Source organism: Rhinoraja longicauda, chromosome 22, assembly GCF_053455715.1.
Source record: "Rhinoraja longicauda isolate Sanriku21f chromosome 22, sRhiLon1.1, whole genome shotgun sequence".
Taxonomy (NCBI): domain Eukaryota; kingdom Metazoa; phylum Chordata; class Chondrichthyes; order Rajiformes; family Arhynchobatidae; genus Rhinoraja; species Rhinoraja longicauda.
Genome location: NC_135974.1, coordinates 10,804,971 through 10,826,496, shown reverse-complemented (window position 1 = coordinate 10,826,496; position 21,526 = coordinate 10,804,971). Strand labels below are relative to the sequence as shown.

General features: G+C 39.9%; 1 protein-coding gene across 9 annotated transcripts in view; it reads left to right on the top strand.

Annotated features, from left to right (window-relative positions):
- Positions 1-21,526, top strand: part of zmynd8 (zinc finger, MYND-type containing 8) — a 94,104-nt gene that overhangs the window by 21,315 nt on the left and 51,263 nt on the right. For 4 of the 9 annotated variants that reach the window (XM_078418727.1, XM_078418730.1, XM_078418733.1 and 1 more), the window contains exons 3-4: positions 19,644-19,862; positions 20,530-20,643. In XM_078418727.1, the coding sequence (XP_078274853.1) occupies positions 19,644-19,862; positions 20,530-20,643 (333 nt within the window). The remainder of the gene's footprint in view (positions 1-19,643; positions 19,863-20,529; positions 20,644-21,526) is intronic. The other 5 variants (XM_078418735.1, XM_078418734.1, XM_078418729.1 and 2 more) reach the window with 2 other exon arrangements.

Sequence of the window (21,526 nt, the reverse complement as noted above, 5' to 3'; positions counted from 1 at the left end):
AATTTTCTCTTCAGCTTATAAAAGTCATGCTCAATTGGGTTCAGATCGGGTGATTGACTTGGCCACTCAAGAACTGACCATTTGTTAGCTTTGAAAAACTCCTTTGTTGCTTTTGCAGTATGTTTGGGATCATTGTCTTGCTGTAGAATGAACCGCCAGCCAATGAGTTTTGAGGTATTTGTTTGAACCTGTTCAGATAGGATGTATCTATGCACTTCAGAATTCATTATGCTACTACCATCAGCAGTTGTATCATCAATGAAGATAAAGTGAGCCAGTACCTTCAACAGTCAAACATGCCCAGGCCATAACACCCCCACCACCATGTTTCACAGATGAGGTGGATCTTGGGCAGTTCCTTCTCTCCTCCATACTTTGCTCTTGCCATCACTCTGATATAAGTTAATCTTCATCTCATCTGTCCACCAGACCTTTTTCCAGAACTGTGGTTGCTCTTTTAAGTACTTCTTGGCAAACTGTAACCTGCCCATCCTATCTTTACGGCTAACCAGTGCTTTGCATCTTGCAGTGTAACCTCTGTATTTCTGTTCATGAAGTCTTCTGCGGACAGTGGTTGGTCATTGACAAATCCACACCTGACTCCTGAAGAGTGTTTCTGATCTGTCGGACAGGTGTTTGGGGATTTTTCTTTATTATAGAGAGAATTCTTCTGCCATTAGCTGTGGAGGTCTTCCTTGGCCTGCCAGTCCCTTTGCACTTGGTAAGCTCACCAGTGCTCTCTTTCTTCTTAATGATGTTCCAAACAGTTGATTTTGGTAAGCCTTAGGTTTTGCTGATGTCTCTTAACAGTTTTATTGTTTCTCAGTCCCACAATGGCTTCTTTGACTTTCATTGGCACAACCTTGGCCCTCATGTTGATAAAAGTTTCCAAAGATGATGAAAAACTGGAGGAAATACTGTGTGTTGAAAGCTCTCTTATACCTGCATTAAGGTGGCATTTAAACCCACCTGAGCAATTACAAACACCTGTGAATCCATGTGTCGCAAACATTATGGTGCCCTGAAATGGGGGGGGGGGGGCTATGTATAAAATCAGCTGTAATTTCTACATGGTGAAACCAAAATGTTTAAAAATACTCTGTAATAAAATCTGACAATGTGTACTTTAACCACATTTGATTTTTTCTATTACAAATCTCAAATTGCGGAGTACAGAGGCAAATAAATAAATGATGGGTCTTTGTCCCAAACATTATGGAGGGTACTGTAGATCAAGTAACATGTAAGACCCCTGTCATGAAGCAATCATACACAAATGTCAGTTTTAAATTGAGTGCAAAGCTTCATCTCAGAAGTACTTAGTTATCAAGTTCTCAATTACTTTTGTTAATCTAGATATATTATGTTATGTGTGAACATTGCTGGTATTCTTCTAACTAAACTTGGTGACAAAGGACCAATGCTCTGTGCATATTTAGCGAGATTTAGGTGGATGTGTACACAACCTCTGGCTGTGCATCACATTTCGCAGATACTTTTCTGAAAATGGCAACTGCATTCTGATTGGAGTCTCGGTAACATGTCTATTTAACCATTGATTCTAAAACAGGGTAATTCCAAGTACTAAAATCAATCCAAAATCAAGGAGCTCGTAATGCAAGACCAAGTATGGCTTTGTTGTTCCAAATCACTTCCTAATCTTTTTTAAACAAAATCACTGAAGTATAACTCTTGAAGTTTATTTGAGTATATAAGCTTATGACTATCAAGTGCATATTATCTGATCTGGGTACATTGCCATATTGAGAATCCAACAATTTATCCTGCCTATATTAAATCTAAATTCTATCTGTAACAAGTTCAATTTTACATTTACTGTAGGGGCGATTATCAATGTTACGAGAGATCAATGCAATCTCGTAATGTGCAGTATATCTCTCTATATTTCAAAAAGTGCAGTCCTGTTAATATATCATATATAGTGCTTATTCAAATAAACTATATATGATATCATATATAGTGCCTTTCTAAAGAATAATCTTATCCAGGATCAATATTTATTCTGTTTTTGGTTCAATTTGGTCTCAATGGAAAATTTAAAACAATTTTTTAACATTTTAATTAAATTACAATTTCCCATGTACAGGAATGTTACATTCCTGAATAGTATAAAAACTGAATTAATTTCTTCATTTCCTTGTCATGTAACATGCTGAAATACACATTCTTCAACTGTAAGCCAATAGCAAGATATTTACCAATGGGGCACGCCTCTCACTCCATGTCACACTTGACAACATTTGAGAGAGGTTGCCTTGGCTGGTTTTGCTTGCCGAGAAATCAGAAATAAAATAATTCACTTGTATAATCAAAAAGCATTTAACAGCCAATTATAGATTGTGGTCGGAAAATGTTGCATTCAGTACAGACACAGAGTATCAATGAGTCTACTGATAATGTACGACATTTAATTGACAGTTAGCTGTTGACTAGGGTTACGGTGGAGCTTCTTTGTTGTATTGTAGAATCTTGCTCGAATCTGAAGGCATATCCTTAGTTTAACCTTGCATCTGAAAGTATGCAGCGCTGGCAATAAAGCACTTCCTCAGCAGTACACTGAAGTGTCATCCAACAGAGCCTTTATTGAAGTAGAGTGGACTATAGGTCTTAAACCTTATGACTATGTGTGTGTGTGTGTGTGTCAGCTTGGAGATAAGTCTAATAAATTGATTGATGCCATGGCTCAGATCATTATTTTCCAATGTCAAACCCTTCTCTTTATGGGAAACCGGAGATAAAACATGCTACTGCAGTGATCACTATTTCTGAATATACAGTTTAAAAAATGTAACCACAACTTTTCAAATATCTTGTACGCCGACATTTGGCTCTTTTTTATTAAATTTCTTGCATATATTCGATTCTGTGGTTATGGGTTGGAAGGCAAAAACTTTGTAATGACAATCTATAGAAATTACAAAACCTACTAAAAAGCTAATTTTTGGTAGGTTTAACTTTATCTCGTAGAGTCTTTGACATTTGGTGTCATTATTTTTATATTAATACTGAAACAAAAATAATACGTTGGAAGCTGGATATTCATTGGTCAGTTAGATATCTGCTGACTTCAGTAAACATCTCCATTTTCTACAAGACACAAGTTGGGAATGCACACCATTTATGTAAAAGAAAGCTTAACAACATTGAAGAAACTTGGAACACCGATCTAAAACAATGTGGTCCACTCTTTTGGCATTTTGAATGCAATTTTTAACCTTCATATCCTACATCACTGATGAATTGTTTCCATCTGCATCTGCATGGATGTTATCACTGTTGTGTTTTCCTTAATGCTCAGACAGCACAATGAATGTGTCTTTCAACATATGGACTAGAGTCATTCAAGAGGATGGTCTGTCACTATCTACCTGGGCAGCGTAGGCTGGGAAATAGAAGCTGACCTTGCATGTGACACTACCATTCATGAACAGTCATTTATCAATACAAAGTCTGCATCTTCGGCTTAAGTGAAAACAGACGATACCTTGTTACTACCATAATATTGGCTACAATATGACATCATTTGCCGTGTTTACACATTGAGTTCATTAATAACTGTTGATCTGGCAAAAAATGTGATTGTTGAAATTTTGTTCCAGATGCTCAAAAAGCATTTGAGATGGCAACCAATTTTGCTGACCAAGGCATGGATAATTGATCATCAGATCAATAGGATCCAGAATGATCTTAAGATACGGTGTCTTCTGCTGCACCACATTTTATCTTAAACTTGAAATAAACATTAAATATGTAGGTCTAGGTTTATTGTCACGTGCACCAAGGGATAGTACATAGCTTTATTTTGCATGGTATCCAGCCAGATTAGATAATACTGTACATAAATACAAATGCTCCTTGACTTACGATGGGGTTACGTCTCAATAAATCCATCGTAAATTGAAAATATCATAAGTCGAAAATGCATATAATACACCTGATCGCGTGGCTGACTGGCAGCTGCGGCTCGCTGCCGTTTAGTTTAGTTTAGTTTAGAGATACAGCTTGGAAACAGGCCCTTTCGGCCCACTAGATTTGCGCCGACCAACGATCCCCGCACATCAACACTATCCTGTATCCACTAGGGACAATTTACACATACGCCAAGCCAATTAACCTACATACCTGTACGTCTTTGATGTGTGTGAGGAAGATCTCAGAGAAAACCCACGCAGGTCATGGGGAGAACGTACAAACTCCGTATAGTCAGCACCTGTAGTCAGGATCGAACCCGGGTCTCCAGCGCTGCATTCGCTGTCAGGCAGCAACTCTACCGTTGCGCACCATCGTAAAGTCAAAATATCGTAAGTCGAACATCGTAAGTCGAGGAGCATCTGTACAATCAAGTCAAACTCAAGTACAATATGTAGAGCGTAGGGGATGATACAGAGTGCAGAATATAGTTCTCAGCATTGCAGTGCACCAGTTCCACAGACAAAGTCCAATGTCCGCAATGAGGTAGAAGTGAATCGGACCGTGCCCTAGCTTTGTGTGGAGTATGCAGTTATAATGAGAGTATCATTAGGCATTGCATAATTCCAGAAATATGTACAATATTAAAGTTCATTCTTTTCAGTAAAAGTAGTTTGACTTTTAAGCATATACTTTGAGTATACCTTAGTGATAAATATGGCCAAAAGAAAATCTGTGAAAAACTTGGATTAGGAATGATTGTATATAAATCTTTGGATTCATAGAATTGGAAATGATGCTACTTTCTTATGGTACTAGTGGAGCATGCTTAAGATGGACCAGTATAAAACCTAGCCATTTCAGTTTTTACTGATTAAAGTTGCTAATGGGTAAAATAGTTGTGCATGTTTTAGACCTCTGCTTAATATTGTTCCAATAAGCTCTCAGTTGATACATTTGCATGGCGTGTTTGTTGACTATACTGTTTTGATACTTTTGGCTAGTTTTGTTCCATTTAGGAAATTTGATGGCTGAAATCTTTTCTATTTAGTTTAATATGTAGAGTTGGTTCTGTTAATAATGTGCTTGCATAATGTAAATTGATGAATTATAATACGAACGATGATTGGGGAACACTATTTGTATAAAGAGGGCAGAATTGGTTAGCACACAATTTTGATTTGGAACTAGAGAACCACTTGAAAATTACTTTGGAAACTAACAAGCAGAAAAATAAGCTATTTTGGGGGGAAAAACTCCACACTGCCTGTCCGTAGTAATAAGGCACCATTGCCTTGTAAGAACATGGCTGCTACTTAATCTGCGGGTGATCATTGAAATTGACAAGCAAAAACTTCTACTGATACTTATGCAAATAAATTTTATTAATCAATGTAACATGCAGCCTTTAGTATTTTCAGCTTGCAGTAACAAAAATAAACGCAGCTATTAAAAATATCTTTTATTTTCGAAGATCCTGTGGGAGGGGGAAAAACTATTATCGTGAGTCTGAAACTAGCTCTTAAATCATTTTCCCCACATTTTTATAACACAATTTTCTGTAATGCGATGTTTCTTTGGGACAGAACCTTCATGTTATAACAGAGCTACCTGTACACTATAACGTTGTGATCTGAGCAACTTTGCATGATATTTTGTCTCACTGAGATGGATTACTTTGAGCGTCAACCAAAACCCGTGTGGTTTTCTTAATAACCCTCCTGATTCAACAGCAGCATGTTCTATCTTGCCATTTAAACCTGCACCTAATGGTGAACCACTGACAAAAGTGCATTTGTATTGTTTAGCAAATCAAACTAATCACGTAGTGATACGTGGCATGATGCATCAACCATTGGTGACTGTAGAATCTTAATATTTTCATCTTCAATAAGGGGATGGACATAAATTCCTTCATTTTATCTATGCATCATCGGGGGAAGTATATTTTTGTCTCTGATTTTAAAATTAGACACTTGTTCCCTGGATTACATTTTAGTTTGACTGTTTAAAATGCTCTATTTTTCTTAATCTTTTTTCCCCTCCAAGTTAGTATTCAGATTTTTCCATTTTAGTATGAAGCTTTTATTCATCAGTATTTAAAAATAAAATGGCATGAAGCATTAAGTTAAGATAGTTTTCATTCCACCTAGACATTTCCATAGGTGACACTATCTTACTGCAACAATTTTTCTGTGTTGTCTCAAAATGGTTGGTCCAGGCAATTTCAATGTAAAATTATAAGTAGTTCGACACAATTACTGGACCAACTCAGTCAGGCAGTATCTAGAGAGAAAGAGAATAGGTGATTTTTTGGGCCGAAACCCTTCTTCAGACTGAGAGTCAGGGGAGTCAAGGTATAAGTCTTCATTGCTGAAATGATCTAAATAACATTTTGTTGGCATGGAGGACACTTTGGGCACAATTTAAGTTTCGGAGGGTCTGTCTATCCCAATTTTCAAATATTTTGTCCCTTTCTTTCAGCTTTGCTTGAATTTAGTTTCTCTAGAGTGGCTTCTAATAAGTTTCTAGTTTTATCTCTCTGCGCCATAGATTAAACTCTCATCTGCCATGATCATATTTTCTAACCAACTTTAGAAATGTTTCGTGAGATTCTTTAAAAAAAATTCTCAGGAATTGAAGAGACTCTGAAATATATTACACCTTATAAATTCCAAAAGGGGCTTAAGAAGTAATTTAAGAAAATAACTGCAGATGCTGGTACAAATCGATTTATTCACAAAATGCTGGAGTAACTCAGCAGGTCAGGCAGCATCTCGGGAGAGATGGAATGGGTGACGTTTCGGGTCGAGACCCTTCTTCAGACTGATGTCAGGGGGGCGGGACAAAGGAAGGATATAGGTGGAGACAGGAAGATAGAGGGAGATATGGGAAGGAGGAGGGGAAGGGAGGGACAGAGGAACTATCTAAAGTTGGAGAAGTTGATGTTCATACCACTGGGCTGCAAACTGCCCAGGCGAAATATGAGGTGCTGTTCCTCCAATTTCCAGTGGGCCTCACTATGGCACTGGAGGAGGCCCATGACAGAAAGGAAGTAATTTAACAGGCTCCCCTTCCCTCCTAACATGTGTGCTAAAAGTTTGTTGGACTGACTAGTCAGTAATAGTTTTTCATTAGCTGGTTTAGTCTGAGCATCATTAATATTTCTGCATAAGTAATGATGCCATCCAAGTGCTTCAGAAAGCTTTGGATTATTGCACAGTCATCTCCTATCTTACAACTGTTTGTAATTTGAAGGAACCGAGTGCTTTCTAATTTGACCAGCCTGTTACTTTTGTGAGTTTTAGAGAATTGTCCAACATCTTGATCTTGGGATCAACTCTGTATTTTGATTTGCTAAATGACATTTATGTCCAACAAGCAGAGTGCTATTTAATATAAGATGCTTATTTATCAGTAATGGATCGTAGGTATTGAGAAATGGAGTGGACCTTGATCTTGGTGCCTTCTTGTCTCATAACTTAATTTCAGTGTTGTTGGCCATATACTGTAGATAATTAAAATCCTCAGGTTTGCTGCTACGTTAAATTGTTGCTGTCTTTCGTAGAAGGATGACGGAAAGATTCTAAGCTGGCTCAACTTTGACTAATTAATGAACATGTTGAGCTTTAGCAGATCCAACAACATCAAGTGTCACAATGTGATCTTTATCTCGATCATGTAGTCTCTTCATCTGTCTTGAGTTGCTTTTGCTCGCCATTTAAATGGCCCCATTATACAAATTTAATGCATACATTGATTGCATTTTTAATCTTCCATGGACAAGCTACTTTCTTTTCAGCATAATGTTTGTTCACAGTATATTAGAGTCCATTTAAGATGTTCTCCAAATTTTCTTGGACATTGCCTTCCTTTTCTTGAGTGTGCTAAATGTTGCTCTCACTTATTTCAGCTGTCAGTTTTTGTTCTTTTACCTTACCACAAATTCATCACAAATCTCTTCCAGTGACTCTTGTGTGTGTCCCTGATTACCTGCCTCTGATTAGATGATTGTCTGTACAAAAACATATATCTGCTAAATATGTAGTGAAGATAAACTACATTCAAGACTTGTTCCATCAAGACTGTATTTCTAATTATTATCAATAGAGTAGGGGGTTTATTAGTTGCTCCAACACATGGTTTTAGCTTGCAATGAGTAACAGCAATGTTGTTTATACTTTATTTTCAAATTAAATATTTTGGATATGTGCTCTGTGGACTCCACAAGAGGTTTCTGTCTTGATTCTGTGCTTCTGTCTCGGGAGTAGGATTGAAGTTGCAATTTCTAACAATTCTGAATGCTGGTGTTTAAGGATTCAAATTGGAGAGAGCGCTTTTAGACAATGAAACAACTCTAATGTAAAGCTAACTTTCATGCACAGCACCAGTCCAACTAAAAATATCAGAAAGTAGAACGTCAGTCGGACGATAATGGTCGTAGAATACGAGGGTTTCCCTCTTCCATTATAGATGAGGCTCTCACCAGGGTCTCCTCGATATCCCACAGCTCCGCTCTTGCTCCCCTTCCCCCATTTGTAACAAGGGCAGTCCCCTTGTCCTCACCTTCCACCCCCATCAGCTGTCGCATACAGTATATAATCCTCCAACATTTTCGCCATCTACAACGGGATTCCACTACTGGCCACATCTTCCCATCCCCACCCATTTTTGCTTTGGGAACGGAGAGACCGTTCCCTCCGTAACTCCATGGTCAACTTGTCCCTACCCACCCAAACCAACCCCTCCCCAGGTTCTTTGCCCTGTAACCGCAGTAGATGTAACACCTGTCCCTTTACCTCCCCCCTCGACTCCGTCCAAGGACCCCAACAGTCTTTTCAGGTGAGGCAGAGGTTAATTTGCACCTCCAACCTCATCTGCTGTTCCAGTTGTCAACTCCTGTATATTGGCGAGTCCAAGCGCAGGCTCGGCGATCGTTTCGCTGAACACCTCTGCTCATTTTGCTTAAACCTACCTGATCTCCCAGTTGCTCAACACTTTAACTCCCCCTCCCATTCCTACACTGACCTATTTGTCCTAGGCCTCCTCCATTGTCAGAGTGAGGCCCAGCACAAATTGGAGGAACAGGACCTCGTATTTTGCTTGGGTAGCTTACACCCCAGCGGTATGAATATTGACTTTTCTAACTTCAAATAGCCCTTGCTTTCCCTCTCTCTCCACCCCCCCCCCACTTCCCAGTTCTCCCACCAGTCTTACTGTCACCGACTACATTCCATCTCTGTCCCACCCATTCCCCTGACATCAGTCTGAAGATGGGTCTCGACCCGAAACGTTACCCATTCCTTCTCTCCAGAGATGCTGCCTGTCCCGCTGAGTTACTCCAGCATTTTGTGTCTACAGTGAGAAAATAGTGACTGAAGCAGCAATAGGAGATACATTCTGGGGAAAATAAAGACTATGAGATTTTACAATGAGCATGTTGATCAACAAGAGGTGACACTCGAAGACTACCATACTGGAAGAAATCAGAGACGGGAAAATTGCAAAACAAAAGGATTAAGAGTGGATTATCTTGTGGCATAATAGTGATAGTAAAAAAAACATTATACATAGTGGTAGTTCAGATTTGAAATGGACCGCCAAATTGGGTAGTGGAAATAGATTCAGTCATGCTTCTTACGAGGAATTGATAAATAATTGAAGTGAAATATTTGCAAGCGAGGCAGAGGATTGAGGCCACATGGATGTGTCTAAGTGAGAACCTGCAATCTTGATGGGCTGGTTAATCTCTTCTTGTGCTGCATTTTTCCATGATTTGTAAATAAAAACCCAAATGCTGGTATAATGTGGATAAATGTGAGGTTATCCACTTTGGTGGCAAAAACAGGAAGGCAGATTATTATCTGAATGGTGTCAGACTAAGAAAAGGGGAGGAGCAACGAGACCTGGGTGTGCTTGTACATCAGTCACTGAAAGTAAGCATGCAGGTACAGCAGGCAGTGGAGAAAGCTAATGGCATGTTGGCCGTCATTGTGAGAGGATTTGAGTTTAGGAGCAAGGAGGTCCTACTGCAATTGTACAGGGCCCTGGTGAGACCGCACCTGGAATATTGTGTGCAATTTTGGTCTCCTAATTTGAGGAAGGACACTATTGCTATTGAGGGAGTGCAGCGAAGGTTCACCAGGTTAATTCCCGGGATGGCGGGACTGACATATGATGAAATAATGGGTTGACTGGGCTTGTATTCACTGGAATTTAGAAGGATGAGAGGGGATCTTATAGAAATATATACAATTCTTAAAGGATTGGACAGGCTGGATGCAGGAAAAATGTTCCCGATGTTGGGGGAGTCCAGAACCAGGGGTCACAGTTTCTGAGATGAGGAAAAACTTCTTCACCCAGAGAGTTGTGAATCTGTAGGATTCCCTGCCACAGAATGTTGAGGCCAATTCACTGTATGTTTTCAAGAGAGAATTAGATTAGCTCTTAGGGCTAAATGAATCAAGGGATATGGGGAAAAGGCAGGAATGGAGTACTGGTTTTAGATGATCAGCCATGACCACATTGAATGGCGGTGCTGGCTCGAAGGGGCGAATGGCCTACTCCTGCACCAATGTTTCTATGTTACATATATCTTTGCCTATTCTGTATGTTTTAAATGATTTGTGGTAGCAAATTAAAAAAAAAAACTTATCCCTGAAGGTTTTTCCAATTAATTGCTAACTTTTCGTACTTGGTGAATGATGTATTTTTAGTAATAAATTCATGAAATTGCACTGTGGTTGTATTTCCAGAGTATAACATTTTTTACTTCATTCCAGAATGTTTTACTTGGCAATAAGCAGAATACAGTAAAACACAGTGTGGGGTATGTATGTTTGGCATTTATAGTGCAGATGGAAGTGTAGGGAACATTTTACTTGCAATTCACCATTGCATATCCCTGCAGGTTCTTATTAAGAAGGCGAGGAAGTGGGAGGATGAGCACACTAATTCGCATGAGTTTGCATCAAAATGATAAAAGCCAGTGATTTACTTTTTTGACTGATCTAATTTGAGCTCTGTCTGATCTCAAATCTATAAAAATAAAACTTTCAAGAAAGAGTGGGAATCTTCCTGGTTTTGTTAATGAATACAAAATTATATCAGTGACATTAATGATTAAAAGAGTAGCTAAATGCCATATCCCAAGTAAATAGCATGCATGTATGTTACGGATTATGTTTTTATTTTATATAGACCTTTATCCATCCAGAGAATTTGTAACATATAGAAAGAAGAAAGATTTTAGTTTTCATGACCTCCAGACTCGCCAGTATATTTTAGTCAATGAAGTAGATGCAAAGCAGTCGATTTGTGCTTGTGGAAATTTAAAATAAGTGTTGATATTATTTGATTTGGATGCTGGCTGATCAACAAATGGTGTGTTAGTGGGTGGTGGGTAGGTGCTCCTATAGGTTATAGCTCCAGTAGCTGTTAGCTTCCTGTAGTCACTGAAAGCTAATAGTTCTGGGCGACGTAATAATTGCTGTTGATGACATTACCCTGGCACTAGGTTTCTTAGAAGGTTGAGGAATCTGCAGGAATCACTATCATGTGACTCCCTGGTCTGATCATCCATCACCATCCACCCCTCCCTGATCCCTGGCATTTTCCACCGTAACTTTAGGAGGTGCGAAATAGTTCCTATACCTCCTTCCTCGCCTCCTTCCAGGGACCCTTCCAGATGAGGCAAAGATTGGAATGTATCTCCTGCACCCTCATCTCCCACACTTTGGGCTCCCGATGTGGTCACCACTGTATTGATTGGAGAGACCAAATGCAGACTTGGTGACTGGTTTGCGGAGAAGCTGTGCTTTGTCGGCATAGGCCATCACAAGCTCCCAGTTACATGCAATTTCAATTCCCCTTTCATTTCCCAAACCGATCTTCCATCCTTGAACATAGAACATAGAACAGTACAACACAAGAAAGGCCCTAGAGCCCACAATGTCTGTGCTGAACATGATGCCAAGACCATCTCTTATCTGTCTGTACATAATCCATATCCCTCCATTCCCTGCATATACCTGTGCCTATCCAAAACCTTCTTGAATGCCACAACCACCAAACCTGGTGAAGCCTTCCAGGCACTCGCCACCCTCTGTGTAAAATAAAAACTTGCCCCGCACATCTCCTTTTAAACTCTGCCCCATTACCTTATACAGACCTCCTAACCCTTCCGAATTTGGTGGAAAGTTTCCGCTTTCTTATTTCTTCCGCCATTCTGATTTTGCCTCGCATTTTCCCGCAAAACACATGTTGCGCCCCTCGCCTCGCCACTGGCCCGACCTCGCCGCTGTACTCGCCTTGCCCTAGCCTGGCCTGGCCTCGCCACTGGTCTCGCCTCGCCGCTGGCCCGGCCTCACCGCTAGCCTTGCCTCACCTCGCCGCTCGCCCGGCCTCGCCTTGTCGCTGGCCCGGCCTCGCCTGGCCTGGCCTGGCCACTGGCTGAGCCTCACCTCGCCGCTGGCCCGGCCTGGCCTGGCCTGGCCTGGCCACTGGCCCAGCCTCACCTCGCCTCTCGCCGCTGGCCCGGCCTCGCCTCGCCTGGCCTGGCCACTGGCCCAGCCTCACCTTGCCTCTCACCGCTGGCCCGGCCTCGCCTCGCCGCTCGCCCGGTCTCGCCGCTCACCTCGCCGCTGGCCTAACCTTGCTGTGGAGCATAAGGCCCATTGATGTTGAGAGGGGATGGGGGGGGGGGGGGTGTGGTTGGGGTGCGGGGGAGGGGGGCAGTGGAGTAGGGGGGAGGGGTGGGGGGGAGTTGGGGGGATGGGGGTGGGGAGAGGGGGGGTGTGGAGGGTTGTGGGGGACATGGACCGTTGTGATTTGCTGTTGAAGACCACTGGAGCAAGTATGTCTTCAATTAAATTAGGTATGTGCGGGTTTTTTAATGAAACTCTTTCTTCATTACTTAGTCATACATTTTATGACCATTATTCTTTTATTCAATACCAAGAGAATTGGGATGTGTAAGGAAAAAGCAAAATAGAAAAAACAAAACAAAACAATTCTTTGTTGTAAAAAGTATTTCTGTTCTATAACCTTTCTATAATAGTAGAATATACTCATGATCGGCCTAACATTGTACATGTAGTCCAAGAACTACAGACTGTTGGTAATAATAGTCGTTTTTCACACGTGAATGTAGCTCAATGCATACGCGCATTTGGCATGCATACCTTTTTTTTGCTGAAAAGCTGCATTACGTGCCATATTATGAATTTTGATGTAAAATTCTGAATTTTGGACATCAAAATTCTGAATTTGTAAAATCAAATGTTGGGCGGTCTGCCCTCTCGCATTTGATTTTTCCATTCCGGGAAAAAGGTTCTGACTGCCTACTCTATGCCAATATATTCTCCTTCATCATGACTGAACCACACATTAATGTTGTAGAATGCACTCTGTCCAATTCATGAGCAACTACCTTTGCTTCCAACCTCTTGATGTAAGTATCATTGTTGAAGCAATTAAAGATGCTGACTTGGGACACCGCCTCAAGGAGCAACTACAGAATATCCAAGCATTGTACCAATTAATCTATGATAAGCACTTTCATTTTCTTCTGTACTTGACAGGAATCTAGACAGTGGAGAGTTTTCCCCTTGCTTCATGTTTGGCTTAATGCTGTCTTTTTGAGACATAGAGTATCACAGCACAAAAGCAGGCTCGTCAGCCCAAGATGCCCATCTAAGCTAGTACTATTTTCCCTTGATTGACCCATCTATATACTAAAACTCGTTTGTTTGTTTATTTGTTCCTGAACTACAGTCAAAACAGTACACGATAGCACAACCATTTTAGGCCTACCCTACTCACCGTCGTCCCTTTGGTGCTAATAGAAGTTGTTTTATTGATATAGGTGTTATATATTTTTAATTATTCACATTTTAAAGTTTAAATCTATTTATTAGGGAAGGAGGGGGATGGAGGAGGGAGGATAAGAGGGGTTGAGGGGAGGAAGGGGAAGGGAGGAGGGGAGGGAGGGAGGGGGAGAGAGGTGCTGCACCAATGCAGGAGAGGTTTGGGCCCAACGGGTCCACGGTCTAGTATCCCTCTAAACCTTTCCTGTCCATGAATCTGCCCAAATGCATTAAAAAAGTTGTTATTATACCTCAACCAGTCAACCTGCCTCAACCACTTTCTATGGCAGTTTATTCCATGTACACAAGACTCTCCGAGAAGTTGTTGTTCCTTGGGTCTCTTAAATCTTCTCCCTCTCAGCTTCTGCCTATGAACTCTTGTTTTTTTTTTTTTTTTTTTCCTGTTCCCTATGTCAAAACAGCCACTGTAGATCAGTTCTGGAATTCTCTGTATTTGGAGCAAGGCTAGGGCTGAATGATCATGATGGAGCCCCAAGTGAGTTTTGGCAAGTGTTTTTTTATGACCTTGCCAGTAGCCCCTTTGATCACTTTACTAAACTAAAGGTAGATTTTGTGATGAAGTTGGAAGTTCCATTCTGGGTCAAGTAGGACAATAAGATTGCCAATGGTTTGGTTCACTTGATGGCCTGAAATGAAGCTATGAGGTGGAGGCAAGTGCATTAAGCTTGTTGGCAGGTTAGATTGAGGAACAAGGAAAACCAAACTGTTGTTGGTTATCATTCAGATTGTGTTGAGAGGAGGCAGGAGATGTGTTGGAGGTACACTTGGCTACATTGTGGAAGAAAGGTGCCTGGCTATATTGTGGAAGAAAGAATAAAATAAAGAGAGGGTACTTTCTTGACAAGTATGACATGACGTTTTAGGCTCTTTCCCAATTGATAAAGGAATTGGAGCTGAATACTGAAATGTTCTCTTTATATGCCTTAACAAAAGTGATAGGTGGTTGATTCATCAAGGAATGATGTACCTTAAATGTACATCTTAAAGAACTAAAGTCCATGAACATCCTTGGCCTGTGCTGACTTGAGCTGCTTTAGTCACAACGTGCTGGAGGTTATTCAGGCAGCATCTTAAGAGGGAATGGATAGGTAATGTTTTGAGTCGGAACGATTCTTCAAATTGGAATCAGAATAAGGGTCCCAACCCAAAAAGATGCCTATGCGGTTTGAAGAAGGGACCCAGCCTGAAAAGTTGCTTATACATTCCTTCCACAGATGCTGCCAGACCCGCTGAGTTACACCAGCATTTTGTGTTTTACTCAAGATTCCAGCATCTGCAGTTTCTTGTGTCTCCATTCAGCTGCTTTAATACTCCACTTCAATACTACCAGCTCCCTGATGCTTTGCACCAGATCACTGAAAACAAAGGACCAAGATTTTAATTACAGAGTCTGTGTTGTGGCTGGCTTGGGTAAATTCAGAACTGTAAAACTTTCCAGCACAAAATGTAACATGTTGCTATTAAAAAGGACAACTTCTCTTTGGAACTCTGAACTGTTCTATAACTTTATTCACATCAATGTACTTTAAACAATCCCTAAACCAACCAATTTGGTTTTTTTTAATGACTTTCTTCAGTCATTGCAAATTTGTAATTAGTTGAAAACTGAAAATGTCTTTTTAAATAGATCATCCAATAGGATACGAGTGTTTGAAACCTGCTTATGGATGAATCTGATGTTTAATTCTGTCAAAGAAAACCGCAAAGTAATGGAGTAACTCAGCAGGTCAGGCAGCATCTCTGGAGGACATGGATAGGTGACGTTTCAAATGGGGAGGGGGTGAAGGATCTGACCTGAAACTCCACCTATCCATGTTCTCCTGAGATGCTGCCTGACCCACTGAGCAACTCTAGTACTTTGATATAGTTTTTGGTAAATCATCATCTGCTGTTCATTTGGCCTCCATTTAATTCTGTCATGTGTGTATGACTAGTCACCTTAAACTTCACCTTCGCTCATAGTGTGTATTTGTCTCTTCTATTGTCTTTATGCCTTCACTTTTATTTTTATGATTGCATTTGGACACCAGTCACATTTAATTCGTTTTTTAAATCTCAAAGGTTGTAGTAAATAGAGTGAATAAGTTTGTCGACCAGGTGTCAGTGCTTTTTTCACTCTTTCCAAGCATGTTGGAAAGATAACTCATAAGTTTGAATAGTTCCACTTCTTGCCCATGGCATTTGTATTTACACACTCCATATTAGAAATGTGGCTGAAAGACATTGTGTTATAGAGTCATCGAGTCATACAGTGTGGAAACAGGTCCTTCAGCCCAACCTGCCCACACCGGCCAACATGTTCCAGCTACACATCCCACCTGCCGGCGTTTGGCCCATACCCCTTCAAACCTGTCTTATCCATGTACCTGTCTAACTGTTTCTTAAATGTTGTGATTGTCCTCACCTACCTCCTCTGGTCGCTCATTCCATTGTGGGAAAAAAAGACACAAAGTGCTGGAGTAACTCGGAGGGTTAGGCAGCAATTCTGGAGAACATGGATGCGTCATGTTTCAGTTTGGGACAATTCTTCAGTCTGAAGAAGATCAAGAGTCAAAAGTGTTTTATTGTCATATGTCTCGAAACAGAACAATGAAGCAGCACAACAGAGATATATATATATATAGATATATATATATATACATATACACATAATAATAATAATGCAAAGACAAAAACAATCCCCCCAAGTCTATGCAGTTTGGAGCTTATTTGGAGGTTATAGTGTTTAATAGCCTGATGGTTGTAAGGAAGAAGCTGCTCCTGAAGCTGGATCTTACAGTTTTCAGGCTCCTAGGCCTTCTTCGTGATGGCAGGAGTGAAATGAAAGTGTAATGGGTCTCTGATGCTGGCTGCCTTTTTCAGGCAGTGACTCATGTAGATCCCTTTGATGGTGGGGAGGTCAATACCCGTAATAGACTAGGCAGTGTTCACCACTTTCTGCAATCTGCTTCATTCCTGGGCGTTCGAGTTGCCGAACCAGACTGTGATGCAAACCGGTTAGTATGCTCTCTATTGTACACCTGTAGAAGTTCAAGAGAGTATTTGTTGACATACCAAATCTCCGCAATCTTCTAAGGAAGTAGAGACGTTGATGGGCTTTCTTTATGATTGCATCAATGTGCTGGGTCTAGGTGGGTCGTAACCTGAAACATCACCTATCCATGGTCCCCAAGAGAGCTGCCTGACCCACTGAGTTACTCCAGCAGTTTGTGTTTTTTTTGTAAACTTGCACCTGCAGTTCCTTGTATCTCTGTGTTATATCGTGGCATCCATTTGCATTATTTATCACCGTAGGTCCATGTAGATTTGTTTATAATTTTCTGCTTCCAATTCCACCACTTTTGCAGTCTGAATAATTGTTTTCATGCAAATTTGAAAGGCTGATTTATTTAACTGAGCATAGATCTAATAACAATGCTCACTTTGAGTGAACCAAAAGCTCAGAATTATTTGCTTTTAAGGTGTGGTTCCAAACTCTTTTTAACGTGATCTCAAACTCTGGCCAGTCATCTACATTGTGTAATAAACCATTCTAAAGCTCTAAGCTCCACAAAAAATAATAGTAAAGGAGAGTAAACAGGTACATATTTAGTGTCTTAACATAATCACAGAGATCTTCAGAAATGACACTTGTTAGCCTATGGCATTTGCATCCATTTGTTTTGCTGAATAAAACATATCAGGCATGTGAATGCCAAAACACCCCAGCTATGAGCTTTACATGTGATTTTACATCCTAATTGGAGCTTGGCATAGTGTGGGTTTCAGTTTTATATTGTGAATTGGCATGTACCTATTTGACGTTTGGGCAAGGCTGTTTCCAAATAATAGCTTCCATGCTCAAACTGGTCAAGTCTGAACACCATGGTAATAAAATCACTTGCCCAATATTTCATTTGCATAGTCTCTGTAGAGTGGCCACGCAACAAATGGTTAAATATATTTGGCATAATATCTGGTGTTGTTAAAACTTCGCCAGAGGTACAAAGTTTTTGAAATGAGCATTTGTCTATCATGCTTGCCATCAACTTTCTTCTTTTTCAAAGAGCATCAATCGTGACGTTTCCAATTTGGTTATTTTAGGATATAGCCAACTAATATTACAAGAACATCACTCGGGAACCAAGTCTTTAACTAAATTAAAACCACTCAAAGACAATTTACCTTTTTTCCCCCACTCTCTGATGAATTTCTTTACAGTTCTGTTGTGTACTCAATATTCTTCATACTTCAGTGATTTTGTTTTAGGGTATATGCTATGGATGTTTTCATTGGTAACACCAGCTGAAATCAGTAAATTAAAGCTTTTTCATTTTAAATGTTCCCTTATTTCATAACAGCAGCCCATATTTCCAGTTGTGAGTCGTATGTTTAGGGAGAACAATTAATTATTGCTTGTATATTTAAATATACTTGCTTGTATATTTAAATAAAAATATACAGGGAGAATGTAAACTCTGCGATGACAGCACCCGTAGTTAGGTTTGAAACCAGGTCTCTGGTGCAGAAACTCTATCGCTGCGCCACCGTGTTGTCGACTAAATGGAGGAGCGATGGGGAATTAAAATGCCAGCAATTGAGCTTCTGATGAGCTCAAGTTTATAGAAGATGGATGATGGATCAGGATAACATTAGAGCTGTTGAGACTGATGATAACAAAACCATTATCATTGGTTTCAACAGTGGGTGGAGGCACAGATAAACATGAACATCTTGAGGTTAGATGTAATGATGGGGTGTGGCTTAGCTTGAGAAACTGGTCAGGGTGCATGGTAGAATTGGAGGGTTGCGTACAGAATGCATGATAGGGACAGAGACCAATTGCAAGTTTGGAACATGTTTCATGTTAAACTGGTATCTTTGTAATTCTGTAATTCTGGTTTAATTTACTGAGCAAATATTTTCAAAAGGTCAAATAAGAGGTGCCAGATATTTTTGGTGCTCGGACTGATCTATGGTTTAGCAACGCTGTTGAATCAAAAATAATAATAAGCCCTTCCAAAACAGAATGCAGTTAATGATTCTTACTCATGAGGTAATGGTCCGCCTCCACATGGCCAGGGTTGGAGGGGAAAACGTGACTGTTGTCCTTCAAAACTTAGTTTTCTTGGAAAAATACCAGGCAAATAAATTGGTAGCTTTTGTTACCCCAATGGAGAGGAGCTTTAGTAATATTGCACAGACAGTAAATGTTGGTATTCACTGTTAATACATTTACAGTATTTTTCAGTAAATTTAGTTGCTTTGTGTGTATTTAGTATTATTAATTGCAGTATTTTGTGAGATATATTAATTTTACTGTAGTGTAATTAGAATACCGGTACTTGTTAGGTATCAAATTGCGTATTCAGATGGGTTTCTGCTACAATCACTCAATAAAATATATAATATTTTCAGCAATATTTTTTTGCTGAACATTGAATTCAAACCCAATTGAGCATTGCATTCTTTGCTTCTGTCCCCAACTTTGTCCAAAACTATGGATATCAGTAACTTTTACTACTTTTATCTATTTTGTATTCTTTTGCTTTGCAAGACAATGTAAGAAAAAGTATGTGCATGTCTTGGAAGTAAAGAGTACTGTTGCATGAATTTGACCAGACTTGCTTGTATATTTAAAAAAAAAACAAGCTTGTCATCAATTTGTCATCTTCTGACTGTCTTGTAATAATCTAGCATTCTTGTTCAATGGACAATTGTTCCTATTGCATTCCTAACCATCTGGTGCTCAGGATGCCTAACAGAACTGGTATTTTTTTTGCACCCTAACAATTGGTGATCATCCCATTTTGAAACCAAGCCTGTTTCTCTTGCCTGCCATTTCAGTTGACACTTAGACGTGGTCCCTTTGCTTCTATGAAGCAGCCATTCACCAAAGACCTTCTTCATGTTGTACCACAGGATGGTCGAAATGACTTCTATTGCTGGGTGTGCCACCGGGAGGGCCAGGTTCTATGCTGCGAACTCTGTCCTCGTGTCTACCATGCAAAGTGTTTAAAACTGAACGCTGAACCGGAAGGGGACTGGTTCTGTCCAGAATGTGAGGTATGATAAAAGATAGTTAAAACTATGGTGAGGGAAATGGGTATGAATTTGTACAAATTCATTCTTTAAATAAGAAAGTGGGATATTATTTTGATTCTATGTAATAAATAAATTTGGATAAAAGATGCATGAAGCCACAATTCCTAGGGTAAGGTTCATCAATAACACAAACTGGTATGGATACAGGGAACTAACTGAGTTGCTAAGGACATGACTAATTTCTGTGAGCTTAATGGAATATTTCTTTATTGTATCATTAACCCTTTGAGCTACAAAGGTAGAATTTTAATCAAATAATTTATTGATTTTCTTTTCCTAAGTTCCAGGTTTTGTAGTTTTGTTAATTCATCTGTAGCACTTTTACAAGCAGCAGCTTTAGAAGCTGGCAGATAAATAATTCACAATGTTTTCCAAAGGGTTAATGCGGTAACTTGGTCCTAAACTTGATGGCGTTGGACTCATTTGGTACCGTTGCCATTCAGACTGTTGTACATTTCATGAGTAAGAAGAATATCTGACTGAAGATTAATGGTGCACTCCCTGGAAGACTGCATTTTCAACGGCATGTCATTATCTTTATTGTGCTGAGGTGGTTCCCAATCCATACAACAGAAGCAGATTTGTGTTTGTTTAAAAAAAATAATCCTTCAATCTGTTTGCTTCACAGAAAATCACGGTCGCTGAATGTATTGAGACTCAGAGTAAAGCTATGACTATGCTCACTATAGATCAGTTGTCTTACCTGCTGAAATTTGCACTACAGAAGATGAAGCAGCCAGGCGTAAGTACAAATGGCAATTCTGTTATTTTCCTGTGACTTTTAAAGGGACAAATTTCTGATGTTTGTTGAACTTCTCGGTTAATGGTTTTGAGTGGTAGTGAGATAACTCTACATACTAAAGGGAGGGAGTATCAAAATGAAAGAGTTAAACAATGCACTTCAATATTTATTAATAATATAAAAATAAACTTAAATAATCAAATACAATGCTGAATAGGGATCTTTTAAAAAGGCGCAGTGTCAACAATATTAAAAGGTAAAACACAAGAAACTACATGATCACAATTTTGCAATATTCCTTTGGCAGAGAGTAAAGTCAGCAACTAGTCAATCAAACCATGGGGCACTTGATTTTATTTTAACATACTGATCTGGAACAACCGTAATTGCAAAATAATCTACTTCTTTGTGCCTCTTAATGATTTGCTTAATTAGACAATAGACAATAGGTGCAGGAGTAGGCCATTCAGCCCTTCGAGCCAGCACCGCCATTCAATGCGATCATGGCTGATCACTCTCAATCAGTACCCCGTTCCTGCCTTCTCCCCATACCCCCTCACTCCGCTATCCTTAAGAGCTCTATCCAGCTCTCTCTTGAAAGCATCCAACGAACTGGCCTCCACTGCCTTCTGAGGCAGAGAATTCCACACCACCACTCTCTGACTGAAAAAGTTCTTCCTCATCTCTGTTCTAAATGGCCTACCCCTTATTCTTAAACTGTGGCCCCTTGTTCTGGACTCCCCCAACATTGGGAACGTGTTTCCTGCCTCTAATGTGTCCAATCCCCCTAATTATCTTATATGTTTCAATAAGATCCCCCCTCATCCTTCTAAATTCCAGTGTATACAAGCCTAATTGCTCCAGCCTTTCAACATACGACAGT